This window comes from Acomys russatus, chromosome 17 (assembly GCF_903995435.1).
Source record: "Acomys russatus chromosome 17, mAcoRus1.1, whole genome shotgun sequence".
NCBI lineage: Eukaryota > Metazoa > Chordata > Mammalia > Rodentia > Muridae > Acomys > Acomys russatus.
This window is the reverse complement of record NC_067153.1, coordinates 51,379,160-51,403,760: the sequence shown is the minus strand read 5'-3', so window position 1 is coordinate 51,403,760 and position 24,601 is coordinate 51,379,160. Positions and strand designations below refer to the sequence as shown.

Below are 24,601 nucleotides of genomic sequence, written 5' to 3'. Positions count from 1 at the left end.
CCTCTGCCTCCTTGGGTGCTGGGATAACAGGTGTGTGCCACCGCACCTGGTGAATGATTTTTTTTTTTTTAATTATAGAATTTTCTCATTATTTAATGATGAGTCCTACAGAGTCCAAATTCCCAAGTTCATTGTGTTGGGAAGTCCTAAAGACACAAGTTCCAAACTCTATCCTCAGAATTTGACTGATGGTGTGTGAGCCCAATGTTAGGTACAAAGTGGCACCCTCAACCCCCAAAATGGTAGTGCTACTGGCAATGTCCTAAATGAAAGTCTGGGCTCAGTTCACACACTTGACTCATGGGCAAGGGGAGGTAGGTGAGAGCAGTGCAGCAGCTGGCCTGGCCTCAGCAGCTCCCCACAGTCAGCACAGTGTGCTCCAGTAAAGCTTTGTTCTTTCTCTACTTGGGTGACAAAGCACAGAGACTGGAACTCACCAACAGAGGGTTGTATGCACCACAAGCACCAAAGGCATTCTCATCTCTCAGGTATGCTGGTCTGGACATCAACCTCTCCAACATGGATACATTCAACCCATAGGCCATGGCCAGCCTGGACTTAATGACTGGGCCAAGCTGCATGGGGTCTCCAGCAAGCACAATCTATAGCATATACAAGGACGCTTGATTAGTGGGGAGTAGACAGGCAAATGATGCATAGTGGAGGAGCTGTGGGCACTGACAGAAAGGTGCCTCTGAAGAGGACAGGGGGTGGGACTGTGCAGCCGTGGACTCTGGTTATGTGGAAGGAGGGAAGAAGCTGAGAGAGCAAGATGGACACAGCTGGAATTGACCATGAGTCCTGGCACAACAGTCCAGCTGCCCCTTCCACTTATTTCTCACTGTGGCAGAAGCCTCAGAGACACAGCCTGTGTTCTGTTCTGGAACTTTCTGCTGTGCCTGGCTCTGGGAAACCACCCTTGGCTTTTTTCCCTGATGCCCTTTCCTGGACGCCCCCACACACATTAACATTATGCTGACCAGTCTCTTACACATCCTAATTACACAGTCCTTATTTGTTTCATAGTCCCTCCTAGTACTACATGATAATCCATGTCATTGTCCAAGGCACCAGAGAGAGGCTCAGATGGGGATCTGCCAGGAACAGAGTTAGAGGGGCCTGGGGTTTGAGTGAGAAGCCCTGAAAAACGTAGTGTCCTCCCTCTGCCCTCTGCCATGTGAGGAACACCGGAACCAGAAACTTCAGCTGTTGACTCTGCCACATGTCCCCTGTATCTAAAATGGCTCTAGCTTCTTTTTGCAAGTGAGTAAATAACAGGCAAGGCCCTTTCTTCTTAGCCACAAAAGATTGAGGTTGTGATCAACAGCAGAGCGATGACCTCCTGGTACTTTCACTTGACCCTTCTAAGGCTGTGACTGTCATCATGGAAAACAGTGAGGCAGAAAGAAACACACATAGCACACAGGCTTACCTGGCCATTGACATCTGAAATCAGTCCCAAAGGAATCAGGCACTCTGGCTCACTTGCTTGTCCTGCCTCATCCACAAATACATGTGTGAAGTATCCAACTCTAGAGCCAAAAGTGTCCCAAACTGTTAATTCCATCATGCTGCTTAGCAACTGCTACCTAACATATACTGGCAAAGCTCTGCTCTGGGGTGTTGGGATCATCGTAGGGCTCTTCAGGGAAGACAAAAACCAAAGGTGTGGGTATCACATGATGGGGTCACAACAGCCGTAGGCCTGCTAGGAGACTAGCGTGAGCCAGCTGCTGCTGGTGCTCTGGAGGCAGAATGTGCAGGACAGGGGGAGGGTGGGCATGAACAAAGCCTGAGAGCTTCCGGGGAGCTTAAGAGTTCCGACACCTTGTATAAAAAAAAAAATCCCCTAACCTTGTTTAGACCTGTACCCTCCCAGTCCAGCACCCTCTTAGCCCTTGAGTCTGAAATACACATGCTCTAAGTTTCAGCATAAGAAAATGTAGACTGCCTCATTAATGATTTCATACATAATAAAATGACATTGTGGGGCCAGCACTATAGCTCACGGTGTAAAAGTGCCCACCACCAAGCCTGGGAACCTAAATTTGATCCCGGGGACCTACATGGTGGAAGGAGGGAACGCCCTAAAGGTATCTTTTGACCTTAGTGTGCAACTTTTGCGCGCGCGCGCACACACATTAAGAATATTACATTCCTACTTTAAAATAAATAAAATGGGTAAACTGAAGAATATTTATGAAATAATCTGCAACACCTGTGTGTGGCTAGCTGCACTTGGCTCTCTCTGCTCAGATGCTAGCGCTCAGGCCAGAAAGGTGAGGCATGTGTGGGCATGGGCTGTCATCCCCACAGGTGACTCTGCTTCAAGCTGCAGAGCTGTCTGTCCTCAGGAGCTCAGGAATTGGGACTTACCCTCAGGGACCCTTGCTCCTCTCCCCCTTCCCCAGCCTGCCCTGTGCTACCTCCTCATCTTCCCTTGTTCACTTCCTCACTCAGCTTCTCTTCAGCTCTCGGGGCAGTTTCTGGTCCTCAGGGACCCCCAACCACTTGCACAATCACTGTTTCCTCTTCTTGGAGAGCTACCACCAGTGGACATTTGAGCTGCCCCCACCCAGGGCTAGTCTCACAGAACACTGCTGTTTCCTAAGTGGCCGGCCTCTCACTGATCCTTCGAGCTACTCATTCAGTGGATTTCTACTAAGATAAGAGTCATGTCCTAATGCCTCTCTTGGGAACCAGGCCTCTTCTTATAGCTCCTTCTCCATCACTCTTGCTTACTAAGCCCCAGCTCTAAGGTTTTGTGTGAACATGCTCAGGGCTCTCTAACCACAGGATCTTTCCATGTTGCTAGGCCACTTGCCTGTCCATCCTACTGCTGAACCCTTGAGTCTCTTGGGTTTCATCAGTAACTCTGTTTCCTCTGAAAAGATGCCCCCCATTGCTATTATCCTATAGCTGGCACTTCCCTCCACTACTCAATCTCCATCTGGTCAACCTCTTCTGACCTAAGTGCGGGAGGATACAAATTGTCTACGTGATCGTTCCTCAAACAACATCTGGTGCTTACCTCACTCCTATCTGGTAAAACAGTCCTGCACTGCTGCACGTAGTGATTATTATTCTGAAGCGTGAGGCTCTCCAGATATCCTCTCCATCTCTGCAATACGGTTTGATGGCATCAGTAATAGTCTGGGGCAAAGAGCTTAGGGTCAGTTCGGTTTTCAATTTACGAAGCATTTCCTTAAATGAGACAAAACAGCAAGGCTGGGAGGAAGGTTATAAGATAATCTTGCTCTGTTGCCATTTCTTAGTGATGACTAATCACTAATGATTACCTTAAATTAAAATGCCTTACATTTTCTTATTAGGTCCATGTTTTGTAGATTTTGAAGGCAAGAATATACTATAATCTTTTACATCCTTCCAGCAAACAACTTAAATATATTTTCTACTCACAATTTCTTTTCTGAGCAATATTTTATTCAACAGTAAACTAGGATCCTGTAATTTTTCCAAAAGGGATAGTTGAAATCAAATCAACAAAACAGAACAAAAAGAAACTAGAATACATTTGAAGAACTAAATGAAGGTGTAGCATGAGAATTTAACAAAACTGAGAATGTCCATAAAAATATTGTTATTCAGAGAAAGGGTGAGAATATAATAAAATAACACAATATAAAAACAGTAACACCAGATAGTTGAGTTGTATCATAAGACAGAGCAATTTCTTCATACAACTTCCTATAATGGTTTGGTGTCTACCAAGCTACTACATCCTGCTAAAACCTGCCTACATGCTACACTCCAAGGAAGGACTCCAGGGTCCCACCCCATGACTGGGACTTACTTCCTCAAATCTGCAGGTGGCGTTCACCCGGACCATGGCAGCTGGCTTTAGCACCTTGCTCTCATGAAGTCGCAAACACACAAGGTCAGCAGCGCTGTTAGAGGGAGCGCAGACCAAAATCCGACTGTCCGGCAAAGCAAAATGTACCTTCATTAAGAAATAGGAGACCAGGGATTTTAACATTACTGCCACAGAATAGAGACCCTGACTTTGTGTCTAACATACAGATTCCTTTATAGGAAGTGAGGAGTGTAGGCTTGGATGCTAACTCCTGAGCATCTGAGACACTCCCTGCAATGTCAAAGTGACCACTCTGCCTTAGTGGCCACAGATGAGATGTGGTAGATCCCCATCCTGCCACTACCCCTCCCACATACATACAAAGAGAGAATGCAGAGCTATCCAAAGCCTTGTGTATACTACATCCCAGCTCTGCTACCCACATCCACCCACATGCCGCTACAGACATCTTTGTAGACAAGTTATAACAATATCACAAGCGCAGCTTTCAGTATAGCATATAACACACACAGGGTGCTTGCTAATCAAAACCCAAAATGAATCTGTAGTACTATATACACAGCATTTCCCAATTAAATAAATTTAATTGGAAAAGTAGAAAATACCAACAACTGCTACAGAGTGGTGGCTTCAGTCACTGTCCAGGCAACTTCTTCAGTAAAGATTCATAATGTGGGGCTGGAGAGAGGGCTCAGCGGTTAAGAGCACTGGCTGCTTTTCCAAAGGACCCAGGTTCCATTCCCAGCACCCACATGGCAGCTCACGCCTGTCTGTAGCCCCAGTTCCAGAAGATCTGATAACTTCACACACAGTCAGACATGTAGACAACATACCAATGTACATAAACATTAATAAATAAAAATTAAAAATAGATTCATAATGCAATCAAAGGTTTACTATTCTAGAAATGAAGGTTCCTCCTAAACTTATGAAATAAATTAAATATCCTAGTACATAAACAGACAATGTTGTAAGCTAAATCTTTCTCAAATTCTTTACTAATGTCTCTAACGTCTAAATGAATACTTTCTCAGTTACAAACAAATGAGCACAGCACAGCCCACAGCAACCAGCACCATTGTCCTTACTTGCAAAACAGCCTCAATTATTGTCACAGTCTTCCCAGTTCCAGGAGGTCCAAAAAGGATGTATGGGAGGGGCCGGCAGTCGCCACTCAGAATTCTCCTCACGGCCAGCTTCTGGTTTTCATTGAGCACTGGATTGAAGAACTCCTTATCTCTTGCTTTAGGGATCTGAATTTCATCCACTGCATTTAAAGTGGAAAGAGCTTTGTACAATGGCTTATTAGATGTCATGAAGGCCAAATAAAATTGGACAATGCCAAAAACCTTAGTGTGACAGAAGAACATGTTCCAGAAACATCTGTGTTTTTGAGGAAAGTCAGGAAAAGTAACCTAACTTTCTAAGAGAAAAAAAAAAAAAAAAAAAAAAAGGATCAATTATAGATCCAGCATCACCTGAAATATTACATACATGATTTTTAAGTTTTGCGGATTTCCCCCAAACATTTAAATTTGTTTTCTTTTTTTTTTTTTTTTGATTTTTTGAGACAGGGTTTCTCTGTGTAGCCTTGGCTGTCATGGACTCGCTTTGTAGACCCGGCTGGCCTTGAACTCACAGAGATCCACCTGCCTTTGCTTCTCCAAGTGCTGGGATTACAGGCGTGCATCACTGCACCCAGCTTAAATTCCTTTTTTAAAAAAAGTCAGTGTACAAAGCAGTAAGTTTCACTGTGGCGGCTTCATACACACTTAGCTTTAGTTGGTCTTCCCACCTCCAGTCCCCAACACCACCACACTCCTGTCTCCTCCTCCTTCACCACATGACATCCTGCTTTCATGTAACATTTCATGACCCCTGCTTCCTTTTCCAACACCCCCTAAAGATCTCATTCCTTCTCACAGAATCCTTTCTATTTTTATGATGTATATCTCCACATACATACATGTTTAAGACTTAAGATCTGCATATGTGAGAACACCACTTGGTTTTTGTCTTTGTAAGTCCAGGAAACTGCTTAGTAATTTCCATTCTACAGGTTTCCTGAAAAGGGTCATGATTTTGTTTTTCTTTGTCTTAGTACAATTCCACTGTGTGTATGTATTACATTTATCCATTCATCTGTTGATGGACATATGGGTTGCTTTTTTCTTCAGCCACTATATCTAGTTTAACGGGAAGAATGGGTCTGCAAGCATCTCTTGTATATTGACTTAGATTTCTTGGTGGTATAGATCCAGTAGTATATCTGGACAATATGGTACTTCTAGTCTTAGTTTTTTTATTTTAATTTTTAAAGATTTATTTATTATGTACATAGTGTTCTGCCTGCATGTATACTTATACACCAGAAGAAGACATCAGATCTCATCATAGATGTGGTGAGCCACCATGTGGGTGCTGGGAACTGAACTCAGGACCTTTGGAAGAGCAGTCAGTGCTCTTAACCTCTGAGCCATCTCTCCAGCCCTAGTCTTAGTTTTTTTTTAAGATCTATTTTATATGTATGAGTATTTGCCTGCATATATGTCTGCACCACATGCGTGCCTAGTGACCATAGAGGCCAGAAGAGGGCGTCAGATCTACTGGAAGCAGAGTTGCAGACAACTGTGAGCTGCCATGTGGGCACTGGGAACTGAACCTGGGTCCTCTAGAGGAGTAGCCAAGGCTTCTTCACCACTGAGCCACGTCTCCAGCCCCTACTTTTAATTTTTATTTTTGAAACTTCTGGAGTGATTTACTAGCAGTTTTCTATCATACTGGTTGTCAGATTTCTTGGTGGTAGCCTATCTGGCTCAGCATTTTCAGTAATTTTCATTTGTGTTTTCCTGATGGCTAAGGATATTGAACACCTTTAAAAATGTTTACTTGGAGAGCCAGGTGTGGTGGCACAAGCCTTTAATCTCAGCACTTGAGAGACTGAAGCAGGTGGATTGCTGTGAATTCGAGGCCAGCCTGTTTTACAAAGCAAGTCCAGGACAGCTAAGGTTACACAGAGAAACCCTGTCTCAAAAAGCAAAACAACAACAAAAAAAATTGTTTACTTGGTGTATTTGTCAGTTAAAGGTGTTAATACAAGGCAGATGTGCTAACTTTTACTTATAGTTCCTGCTACTGAGGCTAGGTGAGGGATCATTTGAGTCCATGAATTTAAGACCAGCCTGGGTGGCTTTTCAGGACTCTGACTTACATACACAAAGTAGAAAACCATTTAAGAGCATACATGACAAGAATAATACACAATCTAAGTTTTTTTCTCAAGTATCTCATCTAAATCATCAACCCCCAGGGAGCAGGCAGACTGGGCCCTAGCCTTCTCTTTAAACAGTGTCTGTTATGACTGTGTCTCCAACCATACTGTTCTTCTCACTCAACTCACTGGTCTCTGCAGGAGAGGCCTCCTTCTCTGGCAGGTCTGTAGTAACTGCATGCTTCTCCTTTGTTGTGTGTTTAGTTTGGTCCTTCACTGTCTTCTTGTTCTGGAAAGGATCATGAAGAAAGTAGTTACAACACCAGCTTTGTGTACAAAAGCTGAGTTTAAAGAGCAGCATACACACCTACTAACAATATTCTACTGTCGCATTTAACAATTCTTTGAATAGGTCAGGTCTACCCATTGAAACATAATTCAAACATGAGACAGTTAAAAAAAACCTGCTAAAAAGTTTATGCTTTTTGTCTTCAAGTCTTTGAAAAAACAAATACAAACAAGCTGTGTGTTGCCATGACAAAACTGAAACAAAGAGGATACGTTTTATTTGAGTAACACACATCCCACTTCTTCCAACGTGGCCTAAGCAAGGAATGTTGACAACACAGCCTAGAGCTCGGCTCTGCTAGACAACCTTAGGAAGACCTCTCCCACCAGCACTAAGAACTCTGCTGTGTAGCATTCACATCTTCCTTAGAACACAGAGCCAGCACTGCCTGTTAACGTATTCAAAGCCATACAAGCACTGGTTTTGTTGATGTGTGTGTGTATATATGTGTGTATAGAAAATATATATACACACACTTTGGTCTGGACTAATGGAACTGAATTTTCCATCCTTCTATTACAAACATTCTTTAATTCATAGCTTTGTACATGTTGCATCTTTGTGCAATCAATGCTGTTTATAAGATAAATCTTGTAAAAGCACTGGATCATAAAATATATGCACTATCAAATTTTATTCCAGAAGGATTTCCCATTGCTGTGACCTCCCATTACTGCCATATTGGTGCTGCAGATGATAACTGGTATGGTCTTGGTTCATGTGCCAGGTCCTGTAATCGTATTTGTCTGACCATAGTCTAGTAGACCACCTTAATATAAAGATGGATATTCTTTTTCAAAACTGACATAGGTATCTGTGGCTTTTACACATACATACTCTAATATGTATTTCATGTATATATGAAATCTATAATTAGATTTTAAAATTTATATATTGGAATGAATCAGTTAAATTTCTGAAAACAATAAAACTAGTTGGTATGCTAAGATTGCTTTGAAAGCACAGATTTAAGATCTGTGATGGGGAGATGTTTCAGTTGGCAAGATATTTACCATGTAGGCACGGGGACCTGAGTTCAATTCCTAGAACCCATGTCCAAAGCTAGGCATGTTGACAAAACAAAACAGGGTGGGGAGATGACTTCTCGAAGAAATCCTAAAACTTGCGGTCAGCCAGCTGGAGAACAGGAGGGCTGATGATGTGCTCTGGCCTGAAGCACGAGGACCAGGCTCGCCACACGTGTGCTTCGGCAAGACAGCTGGTTGTCTCAAGCAAGGCTCAAGGACAGCCAAGCTCCAGTCTGAGTCGGACGGTGGAAGAATGCTGGGATTCCAGCTGCAGACACTGCAGGAGAGCCCCTTTCCTAATGGAAGGGGGTACGAAGTTGGCACAGGGGATGGGGGATGTCAGCTTGCTTATCCTATTTAGGTCCATCTGACCGGTTTTTCAAGACAGTTTCTTTCTCTGTGTAGTCTGGCTGTCCTGGACTCACCTTGTAGACCAGGCTGGCCCCAAACTCACAGAGATCCACCTGCTTCTGCCTCCCAAGTGGTGGGATTAAAGGCATGCAACACCACACCCCACTTTTGTTTTCTTTTTCTTCATTTCTTTCCTTCATTTTAAAAAGACTCTTTCCTATTATTTTTACATAGTTTTTAGTGGTTTTCAAATTCACTACCTTTTTTTCTGGATCCCCTATTCTGATATTATTTTGTTTAACATTTTCATCTTGAGAACTGAAAATTTCATGTCTACATGATGAATTTGTGTTTTCTAAATTTTATCTTTTGTGTTCCACCGTTAAGGTCTTCATGTCTTTAAAATCATTTTATTTTGAGACAGGGTCTTCCTGTGTAGCCCTGGTTGGCCCAGCTCTCTGTATGCAGACCTCTAATGCAGAGATCCACGTGGCCCCGCCTAGTTAGTGCTAGGATCAGAGGCCCACACCACCACAGCTGACCTAGTGCTTTCTATTTCCTTGAGTAATCATTTATTTCCTGTATTTGACTAACGTGTATTTCATGTTCATGTTCAAGAACAGTTCAAGGACTGTTCTAGTGTCCTTATGTTTTAACTTTACAACTGTGTTATTTGGGTAGAGGCTGGACTCAATTAACTTAATTTTTCCTTATCAGTTGCATTTTTAAAAGCTGTTTTGCAATGTTGAGTTTGAGCCCAAAGCCATGCAAAGGCTAGACAAGGTCTCTTTATCACTGAGCTACATACCCCTACTCCAGGTTATTTTATTTAACCAGATATCAGACATTATGCATTTTCCTTTCTTCTTTTTTTTAATGGTTTTTTAATGTTTTTTATTATTTATTTATTTATTTTGGTTTTTCGAGACAGGGTTTCTCTGTGTAGCCTTGGCCATCCTGGACTCACTTTGTAGACCAGGCTGGCCTTGAACTCACAGCGATCCGCCTGCCTCTGCCTCCTGAGTGCTGGGATTAAAGGCGTGCGCCACCATGCCCATTTTTTTAATGGTTTTTGAGACAGGGTTTCTCTATGTAGTCCTGACTGCCCTGGAACTCACTCTGTAGACCAGGCTGGCCTCAAACTAAGAGATCTTTCTGTCTCTGCCTCCTGAGTGCTGAGATTAAAGGTATGAGTCATTGTCACCTGGTGACATTATAAATTTTTGACTTGTTGAGTTCTAGATGTACTCCTTTATTTAACAACAACAACAAAAAACCCCGAAGATTTATTTTATGTGTTTGAGTTCTTTGCCCCCGTGTATCTGTGTGTATGTTGTGAGTGCCCGGTGTCCATGCAGGTCAGGAGGAGGAAGAGGATGCCCTGGAATCAGAGTAACAGGCACTTGTAAGCTACATGCGGGATCCAGAGGCTACATCTACACCCTCTGGGAGATCAACAGCTGCTCTTAAATGCTGAGCTGGATCTCAAGCACCTAGTCTTTTGTTTGTTTGTTTGTTTTTTTAAAGACAGAGTTTGTGTACTCCTGGCTGTCCTGGACTCACTTTGTAGACCAGGCTGGCCTCAAACTCACAGATATCTGCCTGCCTCTGCCTCCAGAGTGCTGGGATTACAGGTGTGTGCCACTATGCTTGGTTTAAAGATTTTTTTAAAGAAAAAAAGTCATCCAGATGCTGTGGTGCAAGCCTTTAATCCTAGCACTCAGGAGGTAGAGGCAGGCCTTTGCTACAAAGAGTCCAGGAAAGCCAGGAGTCTGATACACAGAGAAACCCTGTTTCAAAAAACTATTAAAAAAAAAAAAAAAAAGCCTTTGTTAGATGTGATTGCCTTTTTGTTTGTTTGTTTTAGGTTTTTCGAGACATGGTCTCTCTGTGTAGCCTTGGCTGTCCTGGACTCACTTTGTAGACCAGGGTGGCCTCTAACTCACAGTGATCCACCTGCCTCTGTCTCCTGAGTGCTGGGACTAAATGCATGCTCACGGATTTAAGTCATTCCAGGTTTTAAATTGCTATGTGAGACTGTGATCTTGTAAAATATGTGTAATACCTGAAAGCTATGGGTCCTTCTAACCTAAGGCCATCACATCCATCCAGACTAGATGAGCTTTTTTCCTGTGTAGTCCTTATCTTATTCAGGCAAGGATTCAGAGACAGGGATGGGAGACTGTTTTTAGTCACCTTTGACTGGACGGTTTAAGATTGTTTCTGTAGTGTAACTGTGATGCTCAGGCACTTGTGTACAGCACTTGGAGATCAGAGGACAACGCTGGTATCTTCTTCCCCCATTATTTTCTTTCTTGAGACAAGGTTTCTCACTAAGTCTGGAGCTCACTGGTTAGCTAGACCAGCTTATAAATTCTTAAGGAAATAGAATGGTGGCATTGCTTACTCCTATTGAGCTCAAGATAATTCTTTCCTCAGTAATGGCTAATTTTATAAACTGATAGTCAAACATACACATAGTGATTAAGAGGTCAAGCATACTAGAAAACGTAGAAGCAGTTATTGGCCCCCCCCCCCCAGCATGCCTCCATTCTAGTCAACTTTTACAGAGTCAAGAGCGTGGCTATCTACCTGTGTACACGTATGTAATATGTACATATTACCAGCTCTGAGTCTTCCCTTTGTCTATGTCCTTAAGACACACACCCCACTGTACCCTACCTTCTGTGTTCCCTATCTTCCTTCCAGTGTTATGTCAGGACTCTGGGCTTTGTATGGCTGTCATTGTTGTTTCTCTATTCACTGCTGCCTGTGAGTAGACTATCCTCACTTTCTTTCCATGTGCATGTTTTGTTTTCTTGGAGTAACTGGCCTCACTTGCTTGATTTCAAAATTTGAAGCCCAGCTAGGCACAGTGGCACAAGCCTGCAATCTCAACACCTGGGAGTCCGAAGCAGGAGGACTGTTTTGTTTTTAAGACAGGCTCTCAGCCCATCTGTCCTCTAATTCACTGTGTAACTGACAAGGACTTTGCACTCCGTAAGGTATGACATCATGCCTCTACTGGGACCAGAGGGTACACCGTCATGCCCAGCCAATACTTTATTCTGGGATGTAGATCAACAGCTTGGAACTTTTAAGGCTTGCTCTTACCTTGTCAGTCTATGATCACAGCCCTGAGGCCAAGGCTAGGCTTCGGTGGTGGCAGGACTGTGTCAACTCTAGGAGATGTTATCTTCCAGTCTTGGATATTTTCTCACAAACTTACAGACTGAGAGTAGAAATTTCAGGCAACACTGCAGATGCTGAAAGTCCACCCATCACCACTTTGTTCTCTCCTCAGGACTCTGTTAACTTGAGCCGTCAAATTTGTCTACTCAATTCAAGCGTCTCTGTTGCATTTCTTTTCTGTGCTCTCTGGGTGCTGTGCTCAAACAGCACTGCCTGCGTCACTTGTGCTCCTCTGGTTCAGGAGTGCGTCCTAATACCAGCTGATACACAATGTCTCATACTGCTCTATATACTTGTCTGAGCTTTTTTGGAGAGGGTACTGGGGGATGAACTTTGGGCCTTGAATATGCTAGGCCTTTATTCCACTGGAGTTATATTTCTAGCCCTCTTCTGTTTTTAAAAAAAAATATTTCCATATAACCCCATCTTTTAAAAAGTATTTATTTTTATGTATGTGCTTTGTTGGCACCTACGCCTGCATACCATGTAGTGTGTAGTGCACATGGAGGCCAGAAGATGTTATCTGAATTTTGCTGGAACTAGAATACAGACAGTTGTGAGCTGCCATGTGGATGTTGGAAGTCAAACCTGGTCCTCTGGAAGACGCTCTTACCTTCTGAGCCATCTTGAACAGAGGATCAGAAGGAAGACTAACAAGAAGCTGTGGCTCTGAGTTCCTACGACAGCGCTAAGGTTCCTGTGCATCAGCCTAGCAGTCACAGCAGTCCTCAGAGGCACCAGGTCAACGCCATGCTGCGTCCTCGAGGATTCATTTCAGGCCTCATACTGCTTCTGTCAGTTGCTGTGGTTTCTGATGAAGTAGTGAAGGGGGTGGTGGGTCACCCTGTCCCACTTCCATGTACTCACTCAACACATTGTGGAGTCACAACTGTATGCTGGGGCTGAGGGGAATGCCCACCTTCTAAATGTGCAAATATACTTATCTGGAACTATGGATATTGAGTCACCTATCAGAGGAGCAGCTGAAAACAGATACAGGGACATATTTCACAAGGAAACGTGTCCTTGACGATAGAGAATGCTGTTCACAGTAGAGATGCCTGGACAGTTCAACAATCTGAAATTCATTTTTTCATTGGAAGTTAAACTTCTGAGCCATCTCTCCAGCCTCTATAATTCCATCTTGGTAGACTGATAGAATGCTAGGATTTATTTAAAACTTGGCTAGAAATAACATTCTGTAGCTAGGAATACAGCGATTTGGCCAGTCAGGAACACCCTCATCTAAATAGCAGTAGTTTCTCTTCACCCCACCCTACCATCTCCTACACAGACTTTTCTTAAGAATCCGGCAACAGAAGGAAGCAGGAGTAAGGTAAAGAAAGACAGAGAGACTTACAGATGAAAGTTATCTGTGCTCACTGAAGACTTCTTTGTATTTTCAGATCAAATTAAAGGAAGGAAACACATAGCTGATGATTTTCAATGGATAAACTTTTCTTATTTCATTTATGCAGTTTTCCATGACTGAGTGAATAGTCTATAACTGACATTTTCCCTGTGTGTGTGTGTGTGTGTGTGTGTGATGTATATATGAGTGCACATACATGTTTGCATGAATGCAAATGTACTCATGCCACGGTTGACAGTATTTGGTGAGAGGACAATCTTGGGTGTCATTCCTCACCTTACACCTTGGGACAGGCTGCTCTACTGTTCACTGCTGTGGCTTCCAGGCTAGCTGGCCTCCTTGTGTCCTGATATTGCCTCCCACTCAATGTAGGAGTGCTGGGAGGGCAGTGAACCACTGCAGCCCAACTCCTGTGGCTTCTAAGGTTTGAACTCAAGCTCTCCCAGTTGAGCAGCAGGTGCCTCACTACTGAGCATCTCCCCAGCTGTGAAACTACCACTTTCGCTTCTAAATACCCATCTCTAATGCTTGCAGTAAGTACTGTTGCCAGCTGTATTGTTTGTTAACACCAGCCAGTGATGACTAAGGATACTCATAACTGGTCAAAGTATTAAGAATAATGACTACTGAATGACCGTCCAACCATAAATGGGACACCTGTGGCATCACCTTCAAGACTCAGAATCTGTGTCCCAACATAAGGGGGCAGGAAGGATGTAAGATGCAGAGGAAAGGTGGGAAGCCATGAGGATGGGATTTCCGGGCATGACAAGCCCACAGCACTCTTCAGCTCAGCAGAGAAGCACAAGACTAGTGAGGAGAGTGGGGCGCATGAGTCCACCTCCCTAGAGGATTTATGCCCAGTTAATGGCTGACAGGAGAGGGAGAGACATTTTCTTCAATGGTATAGCAGCTGCTAAGATGCTCTTCCTACTGTAAAGAACTCAGTCATGCCCCTGTAAGCAGTCCTAATATGAAAGTGGAAGGAGTTAACTGGGAGGAGAATGAGGAGGACAAGAGCACGACGGGGGTGTGACTGTGATCAAAATACATTATGCACATGTACAAAATGAAAACCCATCAATATGTACAAATAATATATATGCTAAAACATTTCAAAACAAAGCACTTACAGAGAGTCCAAGCAACAAAAATCCTACCTCTTGCATGTCTGGAGAGTAGTTATAGAAAAGTAAAAGGACTTCTAAATATTACATGTAATTTGAAATTTTATGTTTATTATACACTTAATACATTCCCATGAAATCACATTCCAGCAGCACACAATTGTACTTTGCAAGCAAACTCCAAGCTGGCATGGATGATTTTTCATATTACTAGAAACACAATTATAAGTAAACCACTTCTATTTTATTCATAAATGTACTAAGAGACTAGTACACTATCTCCAACACAAAGGCACTAAGGTAGCATGTATAGAATGACTGGATTAGAGAAATAAAAAATAAGATGTATTTGTGATGCTGACAGATTACAAATGTTAGCAGTGCATTGGTCTTATGTCCTTCCAGACAATTTCTATGCATATACAAACACATAACTATATCTATACCCCTTCCATTACAGCCCAGCCCAAGTATATATAAAGTGCAAAAAACATTTTTTTTTTTTCAGATAGGGTAACACTAAGTAACCCTGCCTGACCTGGAAGTCTTATTAATACTAGGATGGCCTTAAACTCACAAAGAGCCTCCTGCCTCTGCTTCCTGAGTGCTGGGATTAAAGATGTACACCAACTAAAATTACACGATTTAAAAATAATATGGTAAGATCATACAAACCCCCATATTTTAACTTTTCCTTGTCTAAATATAGTGTAGCATTTTGGTCCTACATATAATTATATACATATTTAAACTAAATATATAGCGGGGGGGTGGTGGCGCACGCTTTTAATCCCAGCACTTGGGAGGCAGAGGCAGGTGGATCTCTGTGAGTTTGAGGCCAGCCTGGTCAACAAAGTGAGTCTAGGTCAGCCAAGGCTACACAGAGAAACAGTCTCAGAAAAAAAAACAAAACAAAATGAAAAAATAAACTAAATATACTTTATGGATATTTTTTAAGATTTATTTTTTATTTTATATGTATGGATTTGTCTCCACAGATCTGTGCACTATGTGCATACAGTGCCATCAGAGGCCAGAAGAGGGCATCAGATCCGTTGGAACTGAGAACCTGGGTCCTCTTGAAGAGTAGCAAGTGCTTTTAACCAATGAACCATCTCTCCAGCAGCCCAGTACCCCATGACCCCCGATCCCCTGTAGCACTTTATTTTTTTTTCAGGACAGGGTTCTGCTGTGTAGCCTTGGCTGTCCTGGAACTGACTCTGTAGATAAGGCTAGTCTCCAAGTGATCTGCTTGCCTTTGCCTCCCAAGCACTAGGATTAAAGGTATAAACTATAACACCCAGCTATTTTATTTTTTATTTTATTTTTATTTTTGGATTTTTGAGACAGGGTCTCTCTATGTTGCCTTAGCTGTCCTGGACTCGCTTTGTAGACCAGGCTGGCCTTGAACACACAGCAGTCTGCCTGCCTCTGCCTCCTGAGTGCTGGGATTAAAGGTGTGCACCACCATGCCCGGCCCCAGCTACTTTATTTTAACTGATACTCTGGATTATTTGTGAGAAGTAAATTCATAGTATGTATCTAAATATATCAAAGTCATCAAAGCACTACCTTGGTGATGGACTGCCCGTCATTTTTGGTGTCCTGTGCAAGGCTCCAATTCCCTGTCACCTGGGGAGACTGTAAAATGATTTCTTCTGGAAATAATACTTTGAAACAAGAAAAGGCAAAAGGGCAGATATTATTTAAAAGTATGAATAAAGAAAACCTAAATATTTATGGCTGATTCTAAAATAGTTCATACTGTACTCTATTCTTTTGGTATTTCCCTTTTCCTACTTTTAACATTAAACAGTATTAGAGAGACTTCTCAATAAGCCATTACTTATTACCGTGAGAACAAAGATGAACTACATTACCAGGAAAGCAATGCAGACAGCAATGAACTAACTGTCAGTTACTCAAGTATGCTAGTTTTACATAGTTGAAATAGTAAAAAACGGGGGGGGGGGGGGGGGGGGAGATGCCCAATAGGAAGGTAAAAACATAATTTTAATTCTTACATATCAATGAGGAACTGAAGAGACTTTTTTACATAAAAATATTCATGAGCTCTATCAATGTGCTCTAGGAAGATTTACTACTACAATCTATAAAATGCTACCTTTTACACCCAAATGGATGACCTGTTCAAGTGCATAGTGGCACCGCCGGCTTGTGGTCCTGCCAGAAAGAAAACACAAGAAGGAACCTGAAGTTTAAAATTTACAAAAAGTTGAGTATATAAATGTTATAATGTGAAAGTTCCTTCCAAACTCCAAAACTTAGGTGAAAGCCTGTGTATGTGCTTTGGTGTATGTTGTATTAATGGGCTCTTGCGGTAGCTCTTGGAGGTGTGACCTTTAAGAGATGATTAGGTCACAAGGACAACACTGTTTCTGTGAGAATAGCTTTGCTATAAAGTAAATTCAAACTCAATGTAGTGGCTTAGCCTGGTCCCTGCTCCTGTGCTCACTTCAGTGTTTTCTTGACATGTCATGACACAGCAGGAAGGCCCTCACCAGTGTTGCAAAGCCTTCAGAACTGTGAGAGTAAGTCTTTTCTTTATAAATTATCCAGTCTGCAGTATCTGCCATAGCAACAGAAAACAGACAAGATGATAAACTTTCAGCAACCACACTAACATAACCTTTACAAAAGGCTTAAATAAAAGACTGCATCAAAGGCCAGGCATTTCAGGGCCATGAAGACAGGCTCCTGCCCTTATGTGAAGGCAAAGTGAAGGACTCAAGGAGACCTTTCACTACCTGTATCTATATAAAACACTAGATAACTAAAGAGCTTTATAGAAACATTTAAGTAGAGACAACTGAGGTATCAGAGCAGCAGGTGCCATCCTTTCTAGAAGAGTAGGGAAGATATTGATAACACTGTGTCAAGAGAAAAAACAGTTTTACTGTAAGATTTGCTCATTTGAAAATGGAAAGTAAGAATGAAACTACAGGAAATCAAAACCCAATTCCAATAATCAGGATTACTAACACTCCAAAGCAAAAATGAGGGAGCTCCAATCAGTAGAGCACAAAAGTTCACTCACGCCTTTTTAGAGACAAAGAACAGATGCTTTGAAAACAGCAGAGATACCTGGCCACTCCCAACTATTACAGGGCATAGGGTGCGTGCTAAAAGCCACTCTAAGGGTCTGGGAGTGTGTGTACACTGTGAAACCTCTGTGAGGGGCACTTGGCTTGTGTAAGCCCTGCTGTCCTTTGTCCTGCAAGATAACTGCTGGGACAATAAACTCCATAGAAAAGGGGATAAAAACTGGGATACAATTACCCTAGGACTTGGCTAAAATTCTAACAAAGAGATAGAAAATGAGAAAGAAATTAGGTAGATGTTGTATATGTGTGTGTGTGTGTGTCGAGGGGACACAGAACAATAGACAAGACTTCCAAAGGAGGGCAGAAATGAGAAAGGACCACGAAAACCAGCCTCCCTAGCTGTGAACCAGTGCTCAAGAATAAAACTGCAAAAGATGTCAGCTGTCTGTTTTAGTATCTTTGTACAAGATAGAAAGAATCTTAGGACTGAAAAGGTGGCTAGGCCATTTAGAGCATTCTCTGCTCTCGCAGAGGACTAGAGTTCAGTCAGATTCAAGCATTCATGTTGAGCAGTTTACAACCTGTACCTCCAGCTCCAGGAAATCTGGTGCCATCCTCTGTCCTTTCCATGTATTTACACACACACACACACACACACACACACACACACACACACACACACACACTTTAAAAAAGTATCTTTATGACTTCACTGGGGATTAAATGACCAACAATTAAACTACAGTAGCAAAGAAACTCAGGGTAATACCCATTCAGCAGTAAACATATGAGAAAAGAGAAGGCCTTCAACTTAGTCTTCACTTGTAAGCTATGAGGAACCAGAGAAAGAGCTAAGGCTATACACTGAGACTCTGTCTCAAAAAACAAAAATAGTCAGGCAGGTATGGTGGTGCACAGCTTTAATCCCAGCACTCAGGAGACAGAGGTGTACAATCTTTGAATTTAAAGCCAGCCTGGTATACAGAATTAGTTCCAGGACAGCTAGGGTTACACAGAGAAACCCTGACTCAAAAAAACAAAACAAAACAACAAGAAAAAAGGGACAAATCTGCCAAAAATATGCAAAACCTACAAACTGAGAAGTACATATTGTTAAAAGAAACTTAAATATGTAAACAAATAGAGAATGACATGTTTTCAAGGACCAGATGAGAACATCTATCAATTTTCCTTAACCTCACCAAAGATAAAGCCTACACAGAACTCCTCAGAAATACTGATATGGTTAGCAGGGGCTGGGCCATCTGGAAAGGGGCCTACCATTCTTCTCCCAGGTTTTGGCACCAGACGTAACCGAGGGTGTGGCGAAACCACCAAACTGCCTTCTCCATGTGTAGGGAGAGGTTAACTGTAAATTTGAGACTGCTGTGTGGCTGTCTCTGCATGGGCAGAGAGAGCAGCAGCACACTGGGACTCGTGTGGGGGCTCACAGGCCAGAGGAGCATAGTGGTGCTGATATGCACCACAGGAATATGCCAATAAAGAGCTGGATGCCAGCCAGGCGGTGGTGGCACACGCCTTTAATCCCAGCACTTGGGAGGCAGAGGCAGGCTGATCTCTGTGAGTTCAAGGCCAGCCTGGTCTACAAAATGAGTCCAGGACAGCTAAGGCTACACAGAGAAACCCTGTCTAGAAAAACAAAAACAAAAACAACAACAACAACAACAAAAAAGAGCCGATGCCCCATTTGCCAGAGGCAGGGGAGATAAGAGAAGTGGCTCTTTTTGACAGTTTCTGAGGAATGCTGAGCAATCCTTCTGTTCTCCCTGTCAGCATCCAGCCTGAGTTGGTCCCAGACTGTCATTTCAGGACACAGTCAGTGGTAATGCCTTTATTTCAGGGGGAGGGATTGGGGTCTAACACTTGGATCATTCACACAGCATAGAATGGCCAACATGCCATCTCTTGCATGCCCATGGAAACATCAACGGATTCACTCAAGGATAGACATCTGGGAGGACGAAAAAAACATGTTAATTAAATTCGCTAAAGCCTTACCTATTGTATGTGAACTCCACATCCATAGGTTCAAAGTTATACATTTGTTCAAAGCCTGGATTAAGTTTAAGAGTTACATCTTCTTCATGAATCTAAAAAACAAACGAGTGATTCAGCTTCCACAGACACTCGACTTCCTGGGGCAATCCTGCATCTATATCTGGCAACACATCATGAAAATATCATTTTACAGATATCTTAAGTATCTTCAAAACTAACTAAAGGGTTAAATCAGTCTTAAGCTATACAAATAGGGGTGACTAACACCCCTGTCTCCCTGTGCCAAGTACACTGACAATATGGTGCATACGACTCAAAGGAGATCAGCCTGCCCAAAGCTCTGAGTTATCAAAGTGATCCTACTGAGTTAATAAGCCTGCAGATATCTCACACCAGGAGTTGCCTTTCCAGAAGCACTGGGAATAAATAAAGGCAGACCCTGCATAAAATAATACCTCATACTTTCTCCTGATTAGGAAAGAAACGAGGAGAAACAGGACAGCAAAACCAAAGCTGCCAAAGGAACCCAGACATCCTCATGTAGGAAGTGCACTGAGGCTGTGGCTTCCCGAAGCCCAGGCCTGACACTGCAAGGTCAGAAGCTGCAGTGAGACTGTGGACCCCCGAGTCTGTGGGCAGGGGGTGATGTACAGGCAAACACTGGGAGGGACAAACTCTAGCCTGAGTCCTGTCACCCTCAGATGCTGCTGCCACAGCCCTGTGTCAGGACAGCTGAGCTACCCAGTGACTACAAAAACTGAAAAGGAATGAATAACCTAATGGTCACTAAGCACACTAACGCCAAGCTACTGAGAGTGAGGGCCACGACCCTCACCCGCTTAGGATCCTGCAGACCAACTTGATCTTTTAGCTGAAAAATCTGTAAATGAGATTTTTAAAAAGGAAAGATGTGTAAGCAAGCACAAGGCAACTTAGAAACACCAGAACAACTTTAAAGAGTAACAGAGTATTCAGAAGTAAAGGCAAGGGGGCTCCTGGGAAGCTTGCAAGTGGGACTTTGTGCTCCCTAGAGTCCTAGTGACTTTTATGTCAATCTGACACAAGCTAGTCATTTGAGAAGAGGAAACCTCAATTGAGAAAACACCTCATAGGCAAAGCAGTGGGATATTTTCTTGATTGATGATTGGTCTGGGAGGGCCCAGCCCACTTTACGTGCTGCATCTGAATAGGTCACCGGGTGATAAATTAGGCTGAGCAAGCCCTGAGAAACAAGCTAATAAGCAGCGTTCCTCCTGGCTTTTGTTTCACTTCCTGCCTCTAGATCCCAGCTTTGAGTTCATGCTCTGGTTTCCCCTGATGATAAACTGTAAACTCTAAGTCAAAGAGACCCTTTCTTCCTCAAGCTGCTTTTGGTCATGGTGTTTTATCCTAACAGAAACTGAATTAAGACATCCAGCTCACACTTGGTGGGAGGACCCTGTGAGGTGGCCAGCTGGAAGTGACCGCTCTCAACAAGGGCTCTCCTGAGTCTCCTCTCCTCTAACCCTTCCAAACCGACTCTCCTAATAGGGCGTGACTCTCCAGGGCCAGGAGGCTACACTGGCCTAAACCTGCTGGTTGAAAGACAGGAAACTTGACTTCAGCACGGGAACTACCTGTTTCAGATGTGGCTTCTCCACCAGCGACATCATCTGGGCCTCTCTGAAGCCTTCCGTATCAGCTTGAGTATCCTACCCCATGTTCTGGCCAGAAAACCGATGGCAGAACCAAGGGAAGCCATGCTGAGACTGAAGTGTGTACTGAGTGAGCGCCTGAAGTTATAAAATACAGAGCGTCCTCCTGAAGGGCCGCAGCACCATACTTAGTGTGTCCCTCCTCCTGAGGCTCCCACCTGCTAGCTCTTTAGAACATGCCCACTTTCTAAAGCTGAGTAAATGCAAACATGGCTTACAAGTAGCTTTATGTAGTTGAAAATTATACACAACAAAGATTGCTCAAAGATTCACTGTGTCTTTAAATTCTCCACAATACAGATGAAGCCACTGGAGTTCTCTCCCTGAAGGTAGATGGGTCAATCTGACCTTTAATCTTTGAGGACTGTTCTCTCACCTCCATGACATAGCCGATATATTCAATGACATGTCCATTGTATTCTTGAGATTTTAAAATCAGTTTGTCACCTAGGTAAAAAACACATTACCATGTGTCAAACATAAAATCATAAATTTCCCATTTCACTGTGAAATCAAGTCTTAATGAAATATAATAAAAAAACAACATTTCTGGTATTTGTTGCTGTGTAATAAAGGGTGTAACATACATGCTAGATAATTTCCATTCAAGTAAATGTTACTTCAAAGGACAGAAATGATGCAATTCAAGTATGTAGCCACTTAAAACTATCTGGCCTCAGTGAGAGCACACCTGCGTAGAGGGAAGGCCGGCTCTCAGCCAGCCCTGGCACCTCCAGAACCAGCAGGTCCCCCTTCCTCTTCAGGACGACGCCACTCATGTTGTACTCCTTCAGCTCTATCTCTGCATGGATCTCTTCCAGCCACAGCAGAGTGGACAACTTCTCTTTGTAGTTGGACATGTTCAAAAGCTGAAAAAATAACCATCCAGTCTTTGAAGGCAGAACAGCATATCCCATATCTGTCTAGGGAGCAGATTGCTACACTGCTTATATTTAGACAAGATGACTCAGGGTCAGAGCTTATGAACCGGGCCACATACCCACCCCCCACCCCCCACCCTCCCGCCTTGGGCTTATGCAGGACCACAGACAGGGCTCTTGCTCTTCATTGGCCAAAAAAACCTCTATTCACTGCCATAGTCTGGGCTTTCAGGTAACGCTGTTGTCCCTAATCTTTTTGTCAGTTCTTTGAGCTTATTCTAAAAAGTGCAGTGTAACTTCCATAGACGTTTGTGGAAGAGGGCAGGATATCCCCTGGCCTAGATACAGTGTGAAGGAACAGCTTCCCTTCCATCTGAAGTAATTGTAAAAATATCTAGATAAAATGGTAAGTTCCTAGAAACAGAAAAGCTACCAAGACTTCATCACAAAGAAACAAGACAGTCAGAACAGCATTAAGTACTTAGGAGACTGAATCAGAAACCAAAAGCTCTTTCAACAAAGGAACTCCCAGGGCCTAGTGGTTTCATGAGAAAATTCTACAGAACATTTAAAGAAATGGCTGAAATCCTCTTCAGACTCTTCCCTAAACCCAAGAGGATACTTCATGATTTAGAATAAGAGGCCATCATGACTCTGATATCAAAGCCAGAAAAGGACATTATAGGGAATGAGAAAGCATGTGGCACACACCTATCATCCCAGCACTCAGGAAATGGAGGCAGGAGGATTACAAGGTTAAGGCTATCCTGGCTGCACAGTGACACAGTGATGTAAGGGAATGAGGAGGAAGAAAACAAAAGCAAAGAGGAAGAAAAAGAGAAAGGAGAGGTGAAGGGAGAGGAAAGGAGAGAAAGGGACAGGGCAGAGAAAAGGGCAGGAGAGAAAAAGAAAGAGTGGTACCTCAAGAGAGGATCATTTCAGCTCAGGAGTTTGAGGCTATCCCAGACAACACAGCAAGATTCCATCTCAGAATCAACCAAATAGAACTTACCCAACCATACACCCCTCAATATGGACAAGTATTTCTTATGGATATTTATACAAGGACAGTCACAAACTGCTAGCAAACAATGCTGCGGTTCATTAAAAGGATTATACATATGGCCAGGGGGCGTCTTATTCTTAGGATGTGGGTACAGGTCAAACCTATGAAAACGAGCAAATATAGCAAACCACTTAACAGTACATAGGGAGGAAAGCACATGAACATCTAGTTTTTAAAAATCTGACCATATTCAGCATCCTATCATTAAAAAGATCCACCTCAGCGCGGGGGAAAGCTTTCTCAATATGATAAAGGTGGAGCTTTATAAGTCATATTCAGTGATGAAAAACTGAAGACTACTCCACTAAGATCAGGAACAAAACAAAGATGTGCATTCTCACCACTTCTACTTATTTCTAGAAGTTCTTGCTATGAAAACTAGTTAAGTAAACAAACTCAGGGTGAGAGTGTTAAGTAGAAGCCAGCAGAGGAATAATGTTTACTAGCCTCCTCAGCTACCTTTCTTACACAGATCAGGCCTACCTGATGGGACTGTATATTGTGCCCTCCTCCTATACCAATTAACAGTTAAGAAAGTGCCTCATGATCTGGAGCGATGGTTCAGAGGGTAAGGGCACTGGCTGCTCTTCCAGGGGACCAGGATTCAGTTTTCAGCACCCACATAGCAGCTCACACCAGTCTCTAACCCCAGAGAGCCAACACACTCTTCTGGCTTCCACAGACACTACACACAAAAGACGCACAGACATATACAAACACAACACTCATACACATTAAATAGAAAAGTTAACAAAAAGAAAGAAAAACGCCCCACAGGTATACCTACAAACCAATATGATGGAGGCAATTCTTCAATTGGCGTTCCCTCTTCCCAAGTGGCTATGGATTCCATCATGTTAACATCTGAAGCTAACTATGACAGCAAGCATTGTGAATGTATACCATCAGTACTGAGAAAGTTTTGCACACACACACTAAAATCTGAAGTATGTTTTAGCCACTTCAGAAGCAGAAATTTCTAACATCCAGTCAAAATCCACTGTCTGTGTGTACACGCATATGTGTACATGTAAGGTGCATTTGTGTTGGGTACACATAGCATCCAGAGACTGATGTCAGAATGTCTTCCTCAGTCACTTTCCTACCTTATTTTATTATTTTTATGTGTATAAATGCTTGCTTGCCTGCATGTATGCAAGTACACCACATTCATGCAGTGCCCAGCAGAGGGCATAAGGGCCCCTACTACAACTGGTGTTACAAAAGGTTATGACTCAGATGTGATGCTGGGATCCGCCCTCTGCAACAGAAGCAAGGGATAGTAACTGCAGAGGCATCTCCTCAGGCTCTTTAATCTCTAAACCTGCAGCTCTCCATTTTGGCTAGACTGACTGGCTAGGGAGCCCTGGAATGCCCATCTCCACCCCAACCCTGTGGCTGTACATGCCAC

The 24,601-nt window shown here is 43.0% G+C and overlaps 1 protein-coding gene across 1 annotated transcript in view; it reads right to left on the bottom strand.

The window, feature by feature from the left end:
* Mov10l1 (Mov10 like RISC complex RNA helicase 1) overlaps window positions 1–24,601 on the bottom strand; it is a 66,530-nt gene that overhangs the window by 17,916 nt on the left and 24,013 nt on the right. The window contains exons 11-21 of the mRNA XM_051159375.1: window positions 21,935–22,112; window positions 21,620–21,690; window positions 19,550–19,641; window positions 16,591–16,649; window positions 16,038–16,135; window positions 7,236–7,335; window positions 4,924–5,102; window positions 3,815–3,961; window positions 3,032–3,153; window positions 1,433–1,532; window positions 438–602 (exon numbers count right to left, since the gene is read on the bottom strand). Coding sequence (XP_051015332.1) covers window positions 438–602; window positions 1,433–1,532; window positions 3,032–3,153; window positions 3,815–3,961; window positions 4,924–5,102; window positions 7,236–7,335; window positions 16,038–16,135; window positions 16,591–16,649; window positions 19,550–19,641; window positions 21,620–21,690; window positions 21,935–22,112 — 1,311 coding nt within the window. The remainder of the gene's footprint in view (window positions 1–437; window positions 603–1,432; window positions 1,533–3,031; window positions 3,154–3,814; window positions 3,962–4,923; window positions 5,103–7,235; window positions 7,336–16,037; window positions 16,136–16,590; window positions 16,650–19,549; window positions 19,642–21,619; window positions 21,691–21,934; window positions 22,113–24,601) is intronic.